Here is an 18,906-nt window from a genome sequence, read left to right on the forward strand (position 1 = left end):
TTTCCTACTGTCTGTCTCTCCTACACTGCCTCCCTCTCAGATTTCCTACTGTCTGTCTCTCCTACACTGTCTCCCTCTCAGCTTTCTTACTGTCTGTCTCTCCTGCACTGTATGTCTCCCTCTCAGCTTTCCTACCGTCTCTCTCACCTACACGGTCTCCCTCTCAGCAATGATTTTGTTTGTTTGAACTTCTATTACTGGGTCATCACATAAACAAGATATTCAACTTTCAGCCATTTGGGCTGTTAATCAAGTTCTACTCAAGAAGGGTAGCTTTAATGACAAATGCCTGGTACCAACACAAGTCATTCTTCTTCATGTGGTGTGTCTCCTTGGTCACACGAGACAATAGCCTACTAGAATGGGCTGTTATTCGCATTCCTTGTGCTGTTCAAGTATTGTAAAGTCAGCAGCAGCACTGCTGTTTGCATAGTCTAAAGTTAGCTAAGAAAGAGGAAGTAAGGCATGACCTTGTTCAGCCTGCCCTGAACTACACAGAATATATATATATTTATTTAATTTCCTTTTACACACAAACCACTGGAGGTCAGACATTTTTGTGAAAGATCCATGTCACCAAAAAGCAGCATAATAGGCTACTTGGCTAGTAGCCTACATTATGCTGGTTCTCGGACAGAAATTGCAAGACTAAGTAAAACATGGCTGTTTTGGATAAACATCTGGGTAAATCAAAGTTAATAATTCCACTCCCTGTAGCTACTAAAAAAACAACACATTCACAGTCAAGATAGTTTGAGTAAAGTAACATTAAATGCCGTTGATAATGAATGGCCAGCTTTGAGTGTTTGTGTAAACACAAACATTGAATGATTGAATGCCATTGACAATGGCCAGCTAAAACATTGGAGACAACAGTGGAGGACGCAAATTGTGATTGGACAGAATGAGATGATAAGAGCGCCCCTCACTTCACAGTTCACACGGTGTGATTTTTAACAGTATAGGCTACAACGCAAGTGGAGTTATTAACCAATAACCATATCCATCCCTGAAGTCATCTAGACCATAGAGTTATAAATATATATAGGCCTAGGCCTACTCTAAGATCTAGACAGGCGACCCGACCACTCTAATTAATATCAATAAATTATAGTGTTTTTTGACCAACTATAAAATAAATACAATAAAAAGGTGATATTAAGAAAAGTTCAAATAAAACAAAACATAAGTAGTAGCCTATCAACAGCCGTTTCATACCACTTCATCTGAAATAAGTGTTGAGCGACATTCAGGAATCAGGATGCAGGAGGAAATGTGTCTAGAACAGGATAAAGTTTGAGGTTTCAGGTAAGTGGAGACTCTTGAGTTGAGCAGCTGAACACACAAGAATGTCCTGCTTGCTCACCGGAGTCACCGCAGCTCCAAAGAAAATGAGGATATAAAAAATTGTATAAAAAAAACGTACCTTCAACTGTGATTTGGACACTTTTCCACTTTTGTCCACGTCGAGGGCAGTAAATGCGTGCCATATTGACTTCAGAAGTTCGTCGCGCAGAGCCATAGTAATAAATAACAGCTATCTCTCTCTCTCCCCCGTGGTGTAACTTAATGTGATGTGATTCTGAAGTGAACTACTCGCCTGTGTGTGTGTGTGTGTGTGTGTGTGTGTGTAGACATTACAATAGCAGCAGTGTCACATGACGCGCGTGTCTGGCATGATGATGATTCAAGACAAAGTGCTGTAGCTCCACTCAGTGTGCACGGGGAAAAACACATCAAAACACTAAGCCAGTGGTTTTCAACCCTTTTCATGTCAAGGTCCATTATTTATTCTACAGCATGATTTGAGCCACGGACCACCACCATGACATTTAGCCTCTCAGACACAAAACTAAATAATATTTTGCTGCCGTTGGATAAGATTTTAATGTCCACAATTCCACGCTGTAGCCTATTGATGTTTGAACCATTAGGAGATAATACAGCAGATGTTGATCAAAATAACAATTCTTCAGCATTGTCTAATTTGTGTAGACTTCTTGTAATTTAAGTAATGCATCTATGTTTATTGTTTAACAATAATTGAACTCGAGTGTTAAATGAAACCAAATGGACCTGTGCGGGTCCATTGGTTGAAAACGAATGCACCAAGCTACAAATGTGACTTGAAGTATGGATGGATGCACACAATAAGGAAGCTATCTACAAGCTTTTTTTTAAGAAAAAGTATTTTTCAACATGAAATCGATTATGCGATTATTATTGCAATTTAGGCGATTATGCGACAGACTTAAACCTCGATTATTATTGCAATTTAGGCGATTATGTGACAGACTTAAACCTCGATTATTATTGCAATTTAGGCGATTATGTGACAGACTTAAACCTGACCACTACAACACAGCTCCACAGTAATCCATAGCAGCAGGTGGCTGTAGCTCTGTGAACGGAACTGTAGGAATAGACAGGATTAGTGCCAATTATGTATTGATGTTGAACTGTTATTGTTGTGGTTATCAATACTGTTATGGATTTGGCGTAGTTGTTCACGCATAGTGTCAAGCACAAACACTGTAACACAGTATAAAATGTTGTGTTATGGTCCGATGTAGTTTTTCAATGCGTCTGAACTATCTGGCTTGTGTGGGTGTGTTGACAGATTGCATTGAGAAAATTAGGATATAGCCTCAAATAGGAACTAGTTCCACTCCCAGTTGTCCAATAATTCATATAGGCCTACTTTTGTTCGCGAATTGTGAATGATGATCTCAGGAGGTAACTTCCCTTTGGCATACGACTCAAAAACTATTAATGCAATTAGTTCACATTGGACGAGATTTATTAAAACATATGTACAGGTTATAACAAGAAGTTAGGGGTGTGGTGGGCAACAAAAAAAGTTAAAGGTGGTGTTATTTTTGTTCAAATAAGCTCAAGACTCATATATCAATCATTGCTAGTGTTTTTTTCTCCCCGGTTATCAGGGGTCTCCATTTCTTAAATTTATTTAGTAAATTTCATCCACTTTAGATTGTGGCGACTCACAGCCAACTGAAATAAAAGAGCTGGAGACAGTGAAGAGATGAGGAGACCCCGTTACCAAACAAACATTGTATTCTAGAAATGATTGCTATACTAGAATATAGAGATTTAGCTTTTCAACAAAACTGTTTTAACAAAACATTTCACTTATAGCACCTTTAACACAAACGGTAATCGTGAAAACAAACCTTATAGAAAATGACAGAACAGAAAAACAAGTGGAAAAATGAGAACAAGTGAGTCCACTGAACACAACAATGATTGTTCTAATGCTACAAGGCAGGGTTGGCAGCTCAAATTAACACCGGTACCGTTTCATTTTCTTCTACCCGTACAGACAAAGGATAGCTTATTAGATACGGTTCTCAGACACAACGCTGTAATGATCCTAGCAGATCAGACAGGATGAAAACAAAAAAAATAGGAGATGACAAAATGAGACTTCTGCTATTCGAAATAAGAGCCATTGATCTCCTAACTGCCCCAACCAAACTGACAAACAAAAAGAAAAACATGAATAGCAGCAGCAGGTAAAACATTTTTTTTTACATGGCAAAAGTTCCACTCATTGCCTCCAAAGTGCTCTTTTAAAACAGCAAATAGTTCTCAGACACTCCCAACCTTCTCCTGGGCATCAAGCGTTCATTCGACAGGCAGTAAGGTGCGTCATAGCGCAGCTAAAGGGGGTGACTACATTCACCAGACACCAGCGGCCAAGTCTGAGTTTTGTCGAAGGATATGCAGAGACAGAAAGTGAAGTCTGACATGTCTGTAGCTTTGTGGAATGGGAAAAAGTACATCAAAAAAGGTATAGTAGCTACCTTTAAAAGGAATGCATTTTCTTGCCATTTCAAGACGAAAAGTCCTCTTAATCAGCATACGCTATGATAACCTCTGCGAATGAGTCAGCGTTGACAATGGTGTACAAAAAACTGTAATTGTTGACTGAGCTTCACAGATTGGACAGGACAGCACTGTTGCCAACCATCCCGCTGCTTGGATTTCAAAGCCTCTGTAGTCCGTTGACGTTCTTTTCCATCCCCTCCTTCAACCAGATGCTTTAGAACTGCTCCGAGCAACAGTGGACCTGTGACAAGTCCCGTTACAAGTGCCTGGTAGAGAATACTTTTTACAGCTACAGCCAGTTAACGTCGCCTGGTTTCTGGTGTCAATTTCCACTCCTTGGGTTAACAGTCCAACCGACCGAAACCTTTTGACGAGTGTGCCACCACGTTTTGTTTTTTTCACAAACCCAAGACAAATTCCAAATGAAAACGGTCGAAAATCAGTCTATGATAAAGCAAATAGGAGCCAGCCCACATCTTTAACCTTCAGTGTCAGTAGATAGTAAGGCTGACTGATCGGTTCATCTTTAACCTCGAGTGTCAGTAGATGGTAAGGCTGACTGATCGGTTCATCTTCTTGCCAATGAGTCTGGACTCTCTGGAGCTTCTGGGGTTGGACTGGAGCGCGGTGGAACGGGTCAGAACGCGGTCTGTGGTCAGAACCTTCTCTTCAGCAGCTGCCTTGGCCATCTGGGCCTTCTTCAACTCCCTGAGAAAGAAAAGTCAGTAAGAAAACGAGAAAAAGTCAGTAAATGATGAAATGGCTCAGAAAAAGCTGTTAAAACAGCTTTCCTGCGTAACCCGCTATACACACGTTTTATTCCATTGTCTTTACCTGCATAACACTGTTATAATGGATTACAGCGTATGGAGTATACTATAGCGTATAGCGCTATACCCTCTATTTGTTTTATGTTTAATTTGCCGCTTTTTAATTTTCGCAGACATGGTGACGTGGCCGACGTGTTATGATGACTTAACCTAAAATCGACCCATCCACTGGCTTGCTTAAGTGAGTTCAATGCAAGTGAACGGGCGTTTACACTGTGATCCATCCGCCATTACTGTTTGTTGTTCTTTCGCATCACGACAGTGGATTCTTTTTCAGCTCGGCAACAAACCATGGGACTATTTTCAGGGGGATTTTCATGGATCAAAGGTGCAAATACTTTGGCTTATGCTCCAAAGGTAATTAAACAATATCGGCAGTGACCGTGGCTTGTTATAACTTATAATAGGCTATAATGCACAGAATGTGTTAAAATCTGTGCTTTTATCATCTCCTTGTTCCCTACACTTAATTCCTCTTTCTGTCTCTCTCCACTGTGATCTAATGAAGCAGAACCACTGCTAACTGATCTAAATAAAAGGTCATACACTAATCAAACACCACAACTTTGACTATACAGCAATAATGTATTTGCTGAACATACAGGTCTTGTTTTGGACATAATATCTGTCACCTTGGAGCAAGCAATCAGAAAACTTTCATTCATTCATTCATTCAAGTCATTCCTTATTGACTTGGCATATTGTTCATAGCCATCAAGTTTATATTTGCCTGTGTTCATTGTTTAGTTATTTCTTTATTGTTATTATCAGTGTCTTTTGAATAGTTTATTTAGTTTTAGTCACATTTTAGTCACCTGGAATGTTTTAGTGTTAGTTTAGTTTTAGTCGACTAAATCTACAGTTGATTTGGTAGACTAAATAAATCTTGGCGGGCCTTGATGCCGTTGTAATGGCTGATTTTACACTTGCTGAAAATAGCCGATCTACAAGCTCACAACGCGTCGCGCTGCAACACATTGTGAGCTTGAAGATGCAACCAGGAGTAAAATTACTTTACTGGATCTCTTGTCCACTAGTCTCTCCCTAACATTTTAGTCTAGTTTTGATTTGATGAAATTGTCAATATATTTAGTCTTAGTCATCATAGCTTAGTTTTCATTTAGTTTGTCAGTGAACAAAGGTAGTCGACAAACATTTTTCTTAATCAACACTGGTTATTATCGTCATCACAGTCCTTTATTCTGCATACTACTTACTTGAGGAGAAGGGCGTTTTTGAATTTCTCTGCGTTGAGCTCTACTCTGAGCTGGTCTGCTCTCTTCCTGGCTGCCGTTAGAAGCACCGGGTGTTTAATGAGGTCAGAGGTCGAAGGTCGCCGAGCAGGGTCAGGGTGGAGCATCAGCTGGACACACGCGCACACACAGATTAGAAAAGCTACTAAACACTAAAAACTGTATCATTGTATCAAATGCATTAATTTCAGACCAAGAAATACATCATGATATATGGCATTTCATGTATACTGAATAGCCAGGAAGAAATACATCATGATATATGGCATTTCATTTATACTGAATAGCCAGGAAGAAGGACAATAGTTACAGTATGTTTACATTCTAAAACATACTGAAACTATTGCCAGCCAGGTGCTAATGCGATTTATTGACCGATGAAGGTTTTTGGTAAGTCTCTGTCAAAGTCCTCTTACCTTGAGGAGACTGAGGAACTCTGGAGACAGCACTTGAGGGATGGGGGGAAGTTTGCCCTGGCGGATCTCGTGCCACTTGTCACCGTTAGTGGGGAGGGGCTCGGCCCCTGAGGCACTGACCACAGTCAGAGCCAGAGCGAAAATATCTGCCTTCATCAGATTATGGTAGTCCTGAGAGAGAAAGATCAGAAGTAAATTATAGCCAGGAAGTAGCATCATGACAAGGAAAAAGTGCACAGATCGATTACAACAAAAGGCAAAAGACCAACGGCATAAGAGGCTGTGAGAGGCCAAGCATTCATAGGTTCTGGCTGAACATATAACATTTTATGTACTTTTGTCCAATTATAATTTAGGCATTTAGCAGATTCTCTTATCCAACACTATTAGCCAGTGCAAGATCAGAGTAAGGGTGAACCCTATTCGACAAGGTAAATAGTCACATAAGTAGTCTACGTCTAGTGAGAACAATTTATTGCCTCAGAAACTAAGATACCAGATATTTTGAAGAAGAAATGTGACAAAGATGGGACAAACTAGCAACTCCGGAATAAAAGGTGACGACAACAAAGTTTCCAGATGAAATTAAACTCACCTCTTGTAAAACTTCATTAGCCAGGTACCTGCTGTCTCCTTCCTCTACCTGTGGGTTGTTCACTCTAGTTACATGGCCCAGGTCACCTGGAGAGAAAAGTGACATAATATGCATTTAAGCTGATGCACTCATCAATTACAATTGCAACACTAGAATTAGTCCCTAGGAACAGGATCCCAGTAGGCTATTAATAGCCAAATGTAAATATATATATATAAATATATATATATATACATTTCCAACACATGCTTCGGAGATTTGCTGTTACAATCTACAGCTGTAGATCTGCTGTGCTGCATCTGTAATTGCCTCAGACCTCAAACTACAGTTTTAATAACTACAGAGCCAAAATATTGATTCAGATTATAATTGTATTGCAAAACAAATTATTCTGTGAAAAGACATAGGCTGCGCAACAGTGACACTTGGTGGTGAACAAACTCTACAACGCTATTTCCCTGACGGACAGACCCAACCAGCCATCCAGCCTGAGTTGCTGTGCACTGCAGTGGCTGCACCACTCAAAAACAACAACAAAGATCAAACCATTTCCTAGCCATGTCTTTTTCCAGGTAGTAATTCCATTGATCACATCCAAAGTAAAGGTCCTTACACACTGGCGAATTGGCGACGCGATTTATTCGTGCGAATAATTCGCATTTTATTAAAACCAATTGAAGTCAATGCAAGCTTCCACATCAGTGGCGAATTTGCGAATGTGCGAAAATGCGACCGTTTTCGCTCTTTATTTGTTCGCTCTGGTGTCGAATTTTGCAGACATTCGCAGGCGAACTGCAGCACCACTGACCAATCAGAATGCAGCCCAAACTTGTTGCTGTAAACAGCGGCGTTCCGTACAGTAGCTGTCAACAGAGCAGCCGTCGGTCCGGCTACGCAGGTCGGGATAGCACAGCGGCACACACTGTTGTACACCTCCCCTCCTACAACTCGTTGGGTGTGTGTGCGCTCGCGTGTGCGTGCGTGCGTGCGTGGCGTGGACATGGCACATGGGTGTGCAACGCCAACAGAGCAGCAGTCGGTTCGGCTACGCAGGTCGGGATAGCGCAGCAGCACACACTGTTGCACACGGTCACACCTCCCCTCCTACAACTAGTTGGGTGTGTGTGCGCTCGCGTGTGCATGCGCGCGTGCGTGCGTGGTGCGTGGACATGGCACATGTGTGTGCGTGTGCTAACAGCACGCAACGGCAACAGCGAGCAACGGGCTCCGCCAGACTTTGGTCTGTATGTAAGGTGGTCTCAGGTAAAGTGGGCCATCACTAAGGTAAAATGAGCCAAGGTTTCTGCCTCCTAGACCTTTGAGTTTTAACAGCCAATGCTGCACATCATGTGCACACAGCACATATGTCTTGACACAGCTGTACTTGACAAAACAATTGATTTGATTGGTCTATTTTTTATTTATTTTTACCATGGCAGCCATTTTTCAAAATGGCCACCAGCAACAACTGTTTTCTTATGAATGATGGATATAATATGATATTTCAGACTCATTTACCATATAGTACTTGGTAAGTGTCTTTTGCATAATTGAAAATTGTCATTGAATATTCAAGATGGCCGCCATCACTTGTATGATTGTCTGATATGGGTGATCTCGGTGTCAAATCAGTATTTTTTTATGATCCAGAATTCAATCTTTGGAATTGGCCAGAAGCTTCCTTCTACCTCACAAATGAATATCAACAGGGCATGTGTATAAGCTCAGAAGCCCATACAGCCCGCGCAGTCTTTTTCCCGTGGCCAACATGCTTGACACAGTGTCACAACCCGTCAATGCATGGAACACTGGTATAGTTTGTGTGCTTTCTCCTGCCATAGCCCTGCTGCAATTTAATGGGCTGCTATAAGTATCGGAAATGTCTTATGGTGCTGACTATGTTCATGACTTTTATTGACACACCCAATAATAAAAATAGGTATTCCATTGAGTATCTCATGGTCAGAAACCATGAAATAGATACCAAGTTTGCGTTTCTAGCTCATCTGGTTCAGAAGTTCAAGCCAAACATATTTTCTGCGTGCTAATATTGTGGCGGCCATATTGGATTTCATGGAAACTTTCAATGCAAAAAATGTTCGTATTCATATTATTGATCAACCTGTGAAGTTTCGTGGAAATATCTCTGTTAAAAAAATTGCCCTATTCACCCCCCATTATAACTAATAGGGGCTAATATTGGGGCGGCCATATTGGACTTTCGCCCAACAATTGACCAGGTTGTCCATATAGGTTGTGATCCTACTGGGTCATAGATATTATTTCTGGTGGACAACTTTGTATGTTATGACAAATGCAGGTCAACCCCCTTTGCCCCCTGGGTAAGTTATTAGTGCAGCCACACCCGGCAGCCAGCAAAAACTAAAGTCCTCAATGGGCCCAAAAGGTAAGGGCCGGCCCTACCTGGGCCCTCATCACACCATGTACACTCAAGACACTGCCCCCGCTGCCACCCATAGATCTCCATATATGGAGCTGACCTGTTCTGACATTCCATATGTTGATCTGACCTCATCTGTACACTCAAGAAAGACACGCTCCATTTATGGCCAGTACAGAATTCATTCCATATGTTGATCTGATCCCCCCATGCCAAAGTGCCAGCGCTCACCCAACAGTCTGCTGTCACCCAGGCGGATACATGCATGCTCGCTTCTTGCCCTCAGGGTGTCTTACTGGTTTTATTAATACAATGTAGGGCTAATGACATTATTGTGGGAATGTGGGTATAGCCCCTCCTATATTCAGCTATAGTGTCGATTTTTGTCCTAACAAAAACATGAAATGCCATTCACAATGAATGGAGAATTTACGTCATGTGTCTGAGCAAATCGCCGATTTTTGTCCTACACAGACTAAATTCCCATTGACAATGAATGGATAATGTACGATGAAAAGAGCACCCCTCACTTCACACGGATGTGATTTCTTTTAAATCAGAAATGACTGTTTTTCTTTGCAGCTTGAGTGGCCCATTTTAGCTGAAAATAAAAAAAATAAGTCGGCTAAGCAGTATACGTGATCACCTTATCATTGACAACTGAGATTGCTTTCACCCATGGCATTTACCCTGAGTAGTCATATATGACTGATATTATTTCATCTGTTGCATTGCATCTCCCGCCATAACAACCATAGACTGTTTTATGTCAAGTACACTTGTAGCGAGAATCATGTGCATCCATTGGCTGTTCAACTTTAAAAAGCAAGGCTAAAGAAAACGGTGGCCCATCTTAGCTGATCAGGTGGCTTATTTTACATGAAAATGCTACATCTTAAAAATATGTGACAGCTTGTTTCAGTCAGAGGCTGTAGGGACTAAACTATTATTTGTTATTAAATACATTTAACTTAAACATGATATTAAACAGTCAATAATAATCATATAACCCCAATTTAGTGTCATGCATTGCTTTATCTCAGTTTAATTACCAAATTGCCAAAAAGTGGCCCAAATTAGCTGACATCCCCCTATTCATAATTTTATTTTATCGACGGCACGGGTGAGCAGCCGACCGGCCGTCGATCCCAAATGACTCTGGACTCCACTTCACGGTAGTGAAGAAGACAAGAAGTGGTGGAAAGGATAGTAGGATATACCAATACAAACAAAAGAGGTATTAGCGCACGCTGCACACCAATTTATTGAGGATCGAGGTGCATGCTGACCACGGGACGGGAGACAAACTTGTAAAGGATCGGTTGCACAGCTCGTAGTCACGAATCACGATACAGAACACTTCTATTAAAGACCAACGTTTCGGCACATGAGTGCCTTCTCTTTAGGGTATGAAAGAAATTAAGGATACCAATAATGACACAACGCAGGAGAAGAGTAGTGGAGTGGAGGAGGAGGAGTTGTTCAAGTTAAATTGATGCGTTGACGTTATTATGGTATTTACCATAGGCAATATGCCAATATTGAAAAAAGTTAAAATAACCAGTGAACAGGCTCATCAAAAAGGTAAGATTTGCACTAGGCTATTTCTGCTGTGCAGACCCGTTTTTGACCCGAAAATAAAGACTTTATAACCGGAATATATGCCCACATGCACGGGCGCGGCCGGTACCAGTTGTACCATATGTGGGCCGGTACCAATTGGACCCCTCCATCTGTGAAGTACTGGATACGGGGGTATTAAAGAAAGGATACCAAAGCGGGAGGGGGAGGAGAGGAGAGGAGGAGGGAGAGGAGAGGAGCTATAATCGCACAATACGCGTCGCATATAGATGTGTACACTGCATAGGCAAACGCGAATAAATTCGCCGGGCAAATATTTCACATTTTCAGATCGCTTATTCGCATCGCGTCGCTAATTCGCCAGTGTGTAATGACCTTTACTCTTACCTATTTTGAAGACCACACTGGCAGTTAGATCCTCCTCTTCTTCATCGCACGTATCTGTATTGGCTACAGACCTCCGGGAGATGAAGATGTTACCTGAGTAAAGAGCACACATGTTAATGTTTTCTTTTGTGGCTTTCGCCTTTATTTTATATATTTTTTCATGGTGGGACAGACAGTAGGCTGTAGATGGGGAGAGAGATGGGGGGGAAGACATGCAGTAAAGGCCGTCGGGATCGGGAGTCGATCCCGCGGCACACTGCCAGACTGGATTACCAGCCAAGGTGCCTGGACCACTGAGCCATGGCCCAGGCCAAGAGCACACATTTTTAATTCAACTAACTAACTAAGACTAAATATATTGACAATTTCATCAACAGATAAAACCTAGATTAAAATGTTAGGAAGGGACTAGTGGACAAGAGATCCAGTATAAGTAAAAGACAAGTCATTTTACACTTGGTTGCATTCTGAAAATAGACGATCTACAAGCTCACAACGCGGTGCAGCGCGCCGCATTGTGAGCTTGTAGATCTGCTATGTTCAGCAAGTGTAAAATCAGCCATTACGGACCTGCATCAAGGTCTGACAAAACAGACCTTGGTTTTTAGTCGACTAAAACTAGATACAAACACTAAAACATTCCAGGTGACAATTTGTTTTGACTAAAAGTAATTGAGAACTATTCTTCAAAAGACTGCCTGAAAACTAAAATCAGCGACTCACTTGGTTTGATGTCCATGTGTACGAGCGAGGTGGAGTGGATGTGTTTGAGTCCTCTGGTGACCTGCAGCAGCAGGTCTTTGAGCTCGGGCTCCGACAGGTAGCAGAGTTGCCGGTAGTTCTCTTTGATGACGTCCGACAACGTGCCGCCGTTACAGTACTCGTTTTGGATCAGCATGTGGTCGTCCTCCGCCCACGCAGAGTGGTAACGCACCACATGGTGGTGCACGCCCAGCACGGCGTGAGCGTACACCTCCCGCAAGGCGTTCTGCCTGGAGGAGGCAGCGAGGGAAGGAAGGAAGACATACAAGTTTAATTGGCATGCGTCAAGGTAAAGTCTCAGTATACAGTAATTGAGTTAAAAGGATTTCAACTTCCAGCTAGGGATGTTAATAGTTAATCGATAAATCACGGTTAAGAAATTAGTCAATTAAACTTAACAGTTAATAAGTAATCAAATTAATAAAAACATCTCTGCTTTTGCATGTGATGTGACAGACAAGATAGTGGGGTACAGGCCATCCCTACTTCCAGCTAATGACTCTGGACAAAATTTGAGGGAAAAAGTTTGAGGGAATCTTTCAAGATCATTTCAACCTTGTATTGAGCAATATCAGTACAGGGTAGTTTGGCTATAGTACTCTTGGCTTGATGCTATATTAACTTTACAATTGTTTTCTTCAGAACATGAAGTAGATTGACCTGTGTCAAAAGGATTTTTTTATTCCGTTGCAATTTCTTGATGCGATTAGTTATGCAATCACTTCTAGGCATTTGCTAATCATGTTTCTTCCCGACCTACCAAAGATGAAAACAGGTTAACATTTAAGGTTGATCAGAATGAATCGGAGAGTTTGGTGACTTACTCATCTACAGATCCTGCCAAGGGCTTCTTTGACTTCTTGATGGCATAGATGCAGCCATCCAGTCTCTTCACACATTTGAACACGGCGCCAAACTCCCCCGAGCCGATCTTCTCTAGCTCATGAAACTCAGAGGCATACCGGGACATCATGTGACTCTCCATCATGGTGATTCTCTGGTGAAAGAATAAGGGACAAATAAGTTTAAAAGCCTTGTATTGACATTTAACCCATTTAGACCTGAGACAGACAAAAAAAAGGCTTCTTCTTGTTTCTATATCAGTGGTCTTTAAATTATTTCATGTCAAGGACCCCAAACATTACATGTAATTGGCCGCCGACCTCCATCTGAAAATATGTTCCAGGAACCCCCCCAAAGCAAAGATTTGACTTAAAAACTTTCGCTCTGAAAGAATATATATTCAAAGATTTGCACCACATTTTCAAGATTTTTCCAAAATAGCAGATCTACAAGCTTGTAGATCTTCTATTTTTCAATAGCTAAAGTATAACATGATGCTTAAAACAAAAGGGGTTCCCATCCTGAATGGGTTAACTAGAGTGACATCATTGTGGCATCTTAAAATCGTTATGAATGATAATATTGGCCAAACGTACTTGCGACCTATCAAAATGTATTATTGTATGCATGTGTAGTGTATTATTTAATTATTCATTACCTTAGATGGTCGGAGAATTTCCTCCTCTCCCTCACCATCGCTTAACTCCATGTCTTCCCCACATGAGCTGTGAAGAGAAAGAAAATAGTGTTATTACACATTCTACACACCAGAGGGCGATGGCAGAGAACTTAGTTCATACACTTGATGGAATTCAATAGAAGGCAAGCCATGGGATCTTGGCTTCATGCCAAAACCACTGCCTTCACCTAGTCATGCTTAGTCAACGGATTTAACGAATCTGGTTACTATGACAATGGGCTACAATCAATGTCCATCATCATTATAAACAGGTGCACGTTTTGGAGAAAAGAGTATGAAATACAAGTTCTGCTATATCTATGTGCCGTCTTATATTGCAGTGGTTTTCAACCCTTTTCATATCAAGGCCCATTATTTATTAGGCATCTGAGCCACGGACCACCATTTGATGCGATTTAGGGCTCCATTTCCGTCCATACTAAACCCCTTATCCCTAAACTACTTTGCCATTTTTTATATATGATAAAATAGTTAAAATAGCAAATCTACATAGACACGTTGTGGGCTTGTAGATTTAAAATGTTTTTCGAAATACAAAAAAAAAAGGCAAAGTAGTTTAGGGATAAGAGGCAGTGTTCATTTTTTACTACTATTTATTAATACTTTGATTTAGTCTTATGAATAAGACACAATTTAGTCTTAGTCCCATTTAGTCTTCTGAAAAACCTTAGTCAACTTAGTCTCGAAATTAACACTGAATTAACCCATGAGGGTCCATTCTGTTTCATTTTATGCTCAATAGTTAAATATCTATAAAATAAGATTATATAATACATTAATAAATATATATATATATATATATATATATATATATATATATATATATATATATGATCAATTTGTTTACCAACCCACCATTTAGCTGGGGACCACCTGGAACTCCCTCAAGGACCACTGGTTGAAAACCACTGTTCTGTTGCACTATGCTTATATGGCTTTAAATATTTACAATAAAAACATATACTCTGCATCTAACTAGAATGAACTTCAGACTTTACTAGTGTACCCAATGATGTCACACTCCAGGGGTTCTGGGACGCAATACTGTACTCAGTACTGTACTCTAACGTCGTTAGCAGGACTCATAAAAGGTCCCTGGAACCCAAAGACCACTCCTGGGTCCTATTTACATCACTGCATTGCACAAACTCCAACTCCAAACCAAGTCTCGAGTATGAAGTTATGAACCTTTCATTGTTTTGATTGACATACTCATTCCAGTGTGACCTCTTCCTGCTGGTCCTGTGCAGTGTGCGTGTGGCGGACTGGATGAGGATGGAGTCTGGGGTGAAGGGGTTAATGTTCACCAGAGGGGACGTCTGGGTTCTCCTCACACTTCCTCCACTCTCCACCACCGCTGTCTTCTTGGCCGTCTCCACATAGGTACTGAACAGGGCTACTCTCCTGCTGGAGGAGCCCCCCACACTGCCCCTGGCCCTGGACAGCAAGCTCTGCAAGGGTAGAGGATGGTGCATCGGGTTATGACAGAATGAGCAAGACAGACAGATAACACTGCATTAAACCATTCTGACCTGAGATCAGACTCAAAAAATGTCTTCTACATCCTGACAGTTTTCAATCTGACCTGAGATCAGATTCTAAAAATGTCTTCTATGTCAGTCGCTCTTCGATTTTTCACCAAAAGGGGTTCCTAAAATGGGTTAATAACACAGCATGGCCCGGGTCTGCCTAGCGGTCCGGTCACCTAGCCTGGTAATCGTAGCCTGAATTTTTTTCTGCGTGTCTTAATTGCTCCTGATGTGCAGGTTGGTGCCTTGCATGGTTTCCTCCGCCATCGGTGTGTGAATGAAATGCACAATCTCTGTAAAGCGCCTTGGCTAAAGGCGCTATATAAATGCACCATTTACCATGATCTCAGTTCAGGGTTCTCTCCAGGTTGGCAGAGGGAAAGAAGCGGCCAATATGACAGCTTTTAGACAATTGGCACCAGGTGAAAAATAAGTTACAAAATGGGCTAAAAATCTAGAACGGAGAAACGATAATGGTCGGAAAAATCAAGGTAAAAACTAAAACAAATCATCCACGGACACACGGCTTCATGCTACATTAACAATACAATCCATGTTTTGGCTAAAAACGGTCATTGCACATGAAAAATTAGACTTAAGTTGAGCTGCGCATTAATGCACCATACACTATATAACTACAATGTAGTGGCCACTACAATGTAGTGGCTCATGTCAACCTTTAACTTTTAAAGTAACCACCCACTGGCACTGACCCAGTTTTTTTTTTAAATGCCGTACCATTACATAATGTACAGTTGTACACATGGTGTTTTTTTAATGCCGTACCATTACATAATGTAGACATTTACATTTTTGATGAATTGAACAAGGTGGAACATCTTGTAAACAAGTGTAATGCTTAATTGGGTCGTCCACTCACAGTTAACAGTATTTGTATTGATTTTGTGCTTGAAATGTACTGTAATTGTGCAAACTGTTAATAAATATTTCAATCAATCAATATAATGGTACGACATTTAAAAACTGGGTCAGTGGGTGGTTACTTTAAAAGTTAAAGTTTTTTTTAAATGCCGCATGGCACTACATTACATAATGTACACATGTGTACATTATGTAAGGGTGCTGCATTTTTTAAAAACTGGGTCAGTGGGTGGGTACTTTAAAAGTTAAAGTTGTTTTAATGTACACATGTGTACATTATGTAAGAGTGAGGCATTTAAAAAAAAACTGGGTCAGTGGGCGGGTACTTTAAAAGTTAAAGTTGTTTTAATGTACACATGTGTACATTATGTAAGTGTGAGGCATTTAAAAAAAAACTGGGTCTGTGGGCGGGTACTTTAAAAGTTAAAGATTTTTTTAAATGCCCACCACATTACATAATGTTATGTAAGGTTGCGGCATTTAAAAGAAACTGGGTCAGTGGGTGGGTACTTTAAAAGTTAAAGTTGTTTTAATGTACACATGTGTACATTATGTAATGTGGTGCGGCATTTAAAAATTATTGGGTCAGTGCCAGTGGGTGGTTACTTTAAAAGTTAAAGCTCAAATGAAATTCAAAAGCATGTGTCACACAGCAGCATTCCAGTTCTTCCAATGAGTTGACAGTTGCAAAAAAAACAGTCTGGTCTTCAATAAAAAATAAATAAAACTAAAAGTAATTTGGATTATCAACTCGATGCAAGACAAGACATAAAGTAACAAACAATCCATGATGGGGAAACAAATCCAAAAGCTCTCTCCTAGTTACATAGTTTAACTTTAACATTTCAAACAACCTCCTATTTGTGTCCAACTGTGGAATACGCTGAAATTGGACGAAAGGTTCGGCATGTAATTGTAACGACAAAACATTAACGAATTTGAAGACTACATGAGATGAAACATTCACAAAAGGAAAACGTTATCAAATAGTTGCGGTTACTTATGTTTGGAGCAACATAGCCCTGAAACATGACTGCCATGATGATTATCATGACTCGTATGAATACGAGAGTCATGAACCATGGCTAGGAGCAACAGAGACAGCTCCTGTTGTACACTTACTAGTAATGGAATTTCGTGTTGTGTGTTAACGTTTTTATTCATGGATTTTGGATGGATACTAGCCTAAAGATTAAGACTCTCGTAGATTCTGACATTTTCAAAGTCAGAATCGATTATAAAAGAATATCTACGAGAGTCTAAATCTTTATGGTTCTACAAAACAAACCAACCAACCAACCTACCTTTGGTGTGTGCGGCGTGTCGAACAGCCGCAGCTTCCTGAAGGTTTTGTGCGGAGGAGTGTCGGGGCAATCCGGGATGTTGGGGGAGCTGGTCGGCTCGCCCTGCATGTCGTCCTGGTCGTCCGGAGGGGAGCAGCAGTCTTCGTACAGCAGCCGAGCAGAGCTCTTCCTCGGCGACGGCGAACAACAGTTGGCAAAAGTCACGCCGCTGCCGCGGGCCTGAAAACACCGAGACGGGGAGTCTGTGAAGCTCTCTCCGTCCTCCTCGTCCCAGAGTTCGGCCTCCTCGTCACCCCCAGTGCGGTGGTGATCCTCAAGCGGGCTGCTGCTGCCCGCCTCGAGTCGCTGCTTCTCGGCGGCTGTGTCCCGGTGATGGTGGTGGGCTAGTGGGGGGCTAGTGTCCAGCTCCTCCGCGAAGCCGGACTCTGCTCCCGTGCTGATGTTGTTAACGTCCTCCAGGGACAGCTCCTCGTCCTCTCCGTCGCTGCTCGACGTGAACCGGAGCTTCTGGCGGATCAGCATCGGTCGGCCCTTGATCTTGTTGTAGGTGGTCGACATGTTTTGGGGTTCGAAGCCCCTGCCCTGCCTGGCTTCTTCTCGCAAACCAAACACCACGAGCCTCCTCGACACGAACTACTAACGATTGATTGAAGATCGAAGCGTCCGTTGTTTGTGGCACAAATCAACCGGTTAGAACTTAGACTCCTTAAACTACCTTGTTGTGTTCAAGGTAAAAAAAAAAAGAAGAAAAGTGACCGCTGTCGAAAATCGTCAAAACTTTGCTACTAGCATGTTAGCTTAGCATGCTAACCAAAACACGCCCCATGCATCCAACGTTAAAAAAAATGGCACCACTTTATGTTCCTCTGTCCGAGCCGTTTCTTCCCGTGAATTAACTTTTAAAACAACGAAAGGAACGTTAACATATTAACAGTTCAACTGCAACGCCAATCAAAGCCTCACCGATCGCTTTCCAGTTTAGAAACAACGTCTTTGTAGTTGTAAAGCCTTTGCAATGTTTACTAAAAGCTTTCGAATGAAGCGGAGACTGGAGTAGAGTTTCAGTTAACTTCTGTCCTGTCTGTCTTCCTGCTATCACGCGCGTGGCAATGACTTCCCGCGACCGTTGGGACAACGTGATCTTCCTCGGCCAATCACAGCGCGCACTGATAGTTTGAAACGGGGGGCGTTCCCAGAGGTTTAATTAATAGGCGTTTCGGAGAGCTTTACGTCATTGGGGGAGGGGTGTTAGTCTGTGGTTCACACGGGCAGATGTAAAAGACGCAGTCTACCGTTCATTGTCAATGGAAGCCAGCGACATGAAGATGCAAAGACGCAATGTGCATGCATCTTCTCTAAAATTGACAATGAATGGTTGACTGCATCTTTGCGTCTGCCTAGTGTGAACGCAACCGTCTGGCGCGAACGAACGTACCGGTATGTTACTTTGCTAGCTAGTTTGCTTCCAGTTTCACCCCCTTGTGTTTAGATGGATGGATGGGGGAAGTCAAGTCTTTGGGTCAAACAATTAACATTAGCTAGCCCAGGACAATGCGCCCATTGTTTAGACGGCA

At 41.7% G+C, this 18,906-nt stretch overlaps 2 protein-coding genes across 2 annotated transcripts in view; both read right to left on the reverse strand.

Annotated features, from left to right (window-relative positions):
* swap70b (switching B cell complex subunit SWAP70b) overlaps positions 1 to 1,570 on the reverse strand; it is a 35,470-nt gene extending 33,900 nt beyond the window's left edge. Inside the window, exon 1 of the mRNA XM_083763726.1 lies at positions 1,427 to 1,570. Within this exon, the coding sequence (XP_083619852.1) occupies positions 1,427 to 1,522 (96 nt within the window). The 5' untranslated portion in view covers positions 1,523 to 1,570. The remainder of the gene's footprint in view (positions 1 to 1,426) is intronic.
* Positions 1,571 to 2,796: 1,226 nt separating this feature from the next.
* wee1 (WEE1 G2 checkpoint kinase) lies at positions 2,797 to 18,884 on the reverse strand. The gene is made up of 10 exons (XM_083764072.1): positions 17,333 to 18,884; positions 14,830 to 15,068; positions 13,576 to 13,642; positions 12,899 to 13,071; positions 12,036 to 12,304; positions 11,313 to 11,405; positions 6,944 to 7,029; positions 6,349 to 6,519; positions 5,897 to 6,042; positions 2,797 to 4,557 (listed from the first exon to the last, which is right to left on the reverse strand). Exons 1-10 carry the CDS (start codon positions 17,888 to 17,890, stop codon positions 4,389 to 4,391), a joined length of 1,971 nt encoding a protein of 656 aa, XP_083620198.1. The 5' UTR covers positions 17,891 to 18,884; the 3' UTR covers positions 2,797 to 4,388.
* Between the last annotated feature and the right edge of the window lie 22 nt (positions 18,885 to 18,906).

The sequence above is a fragment of the Protomyctophum parallelum genome (genome assembly GCF_964188405.1).
Source record: "Protomyctophum parallelum genome assembly, chromosome: 4".
Classification (NCBI taxonomy): Eukaryota; Metazoa; Chordata; class Actinopteri; order Myctophiformes; family Myctophidae; genus Protomyctophum; species Protomyctophum parallelum.

Excerpts from the sequence above, each read along its gene's own strand:
- wee1 (XM_083764072.1), bottom strand. The coding sequence starts at position 17,890 with ATGTCGACCACCTACAACAAGATCAAGGGCCGACCGATGCTGATCCGC. Across the intron at positions 11,406-12,035 it reads ACACATGGACATCAAACCAA|GTAACATCTTCATCTCCCGG; the intron begins GTGAGTCGCTGA and ends CTCTTTACTCAG. Across the intron at positions 6,520-6,943 it reads CTAATGAAGTTTTACAAGAG|GACTACCATAATCTGATGAA; the intron begins GTGAGTTTAATT and ends TTTCTCTCTCAG.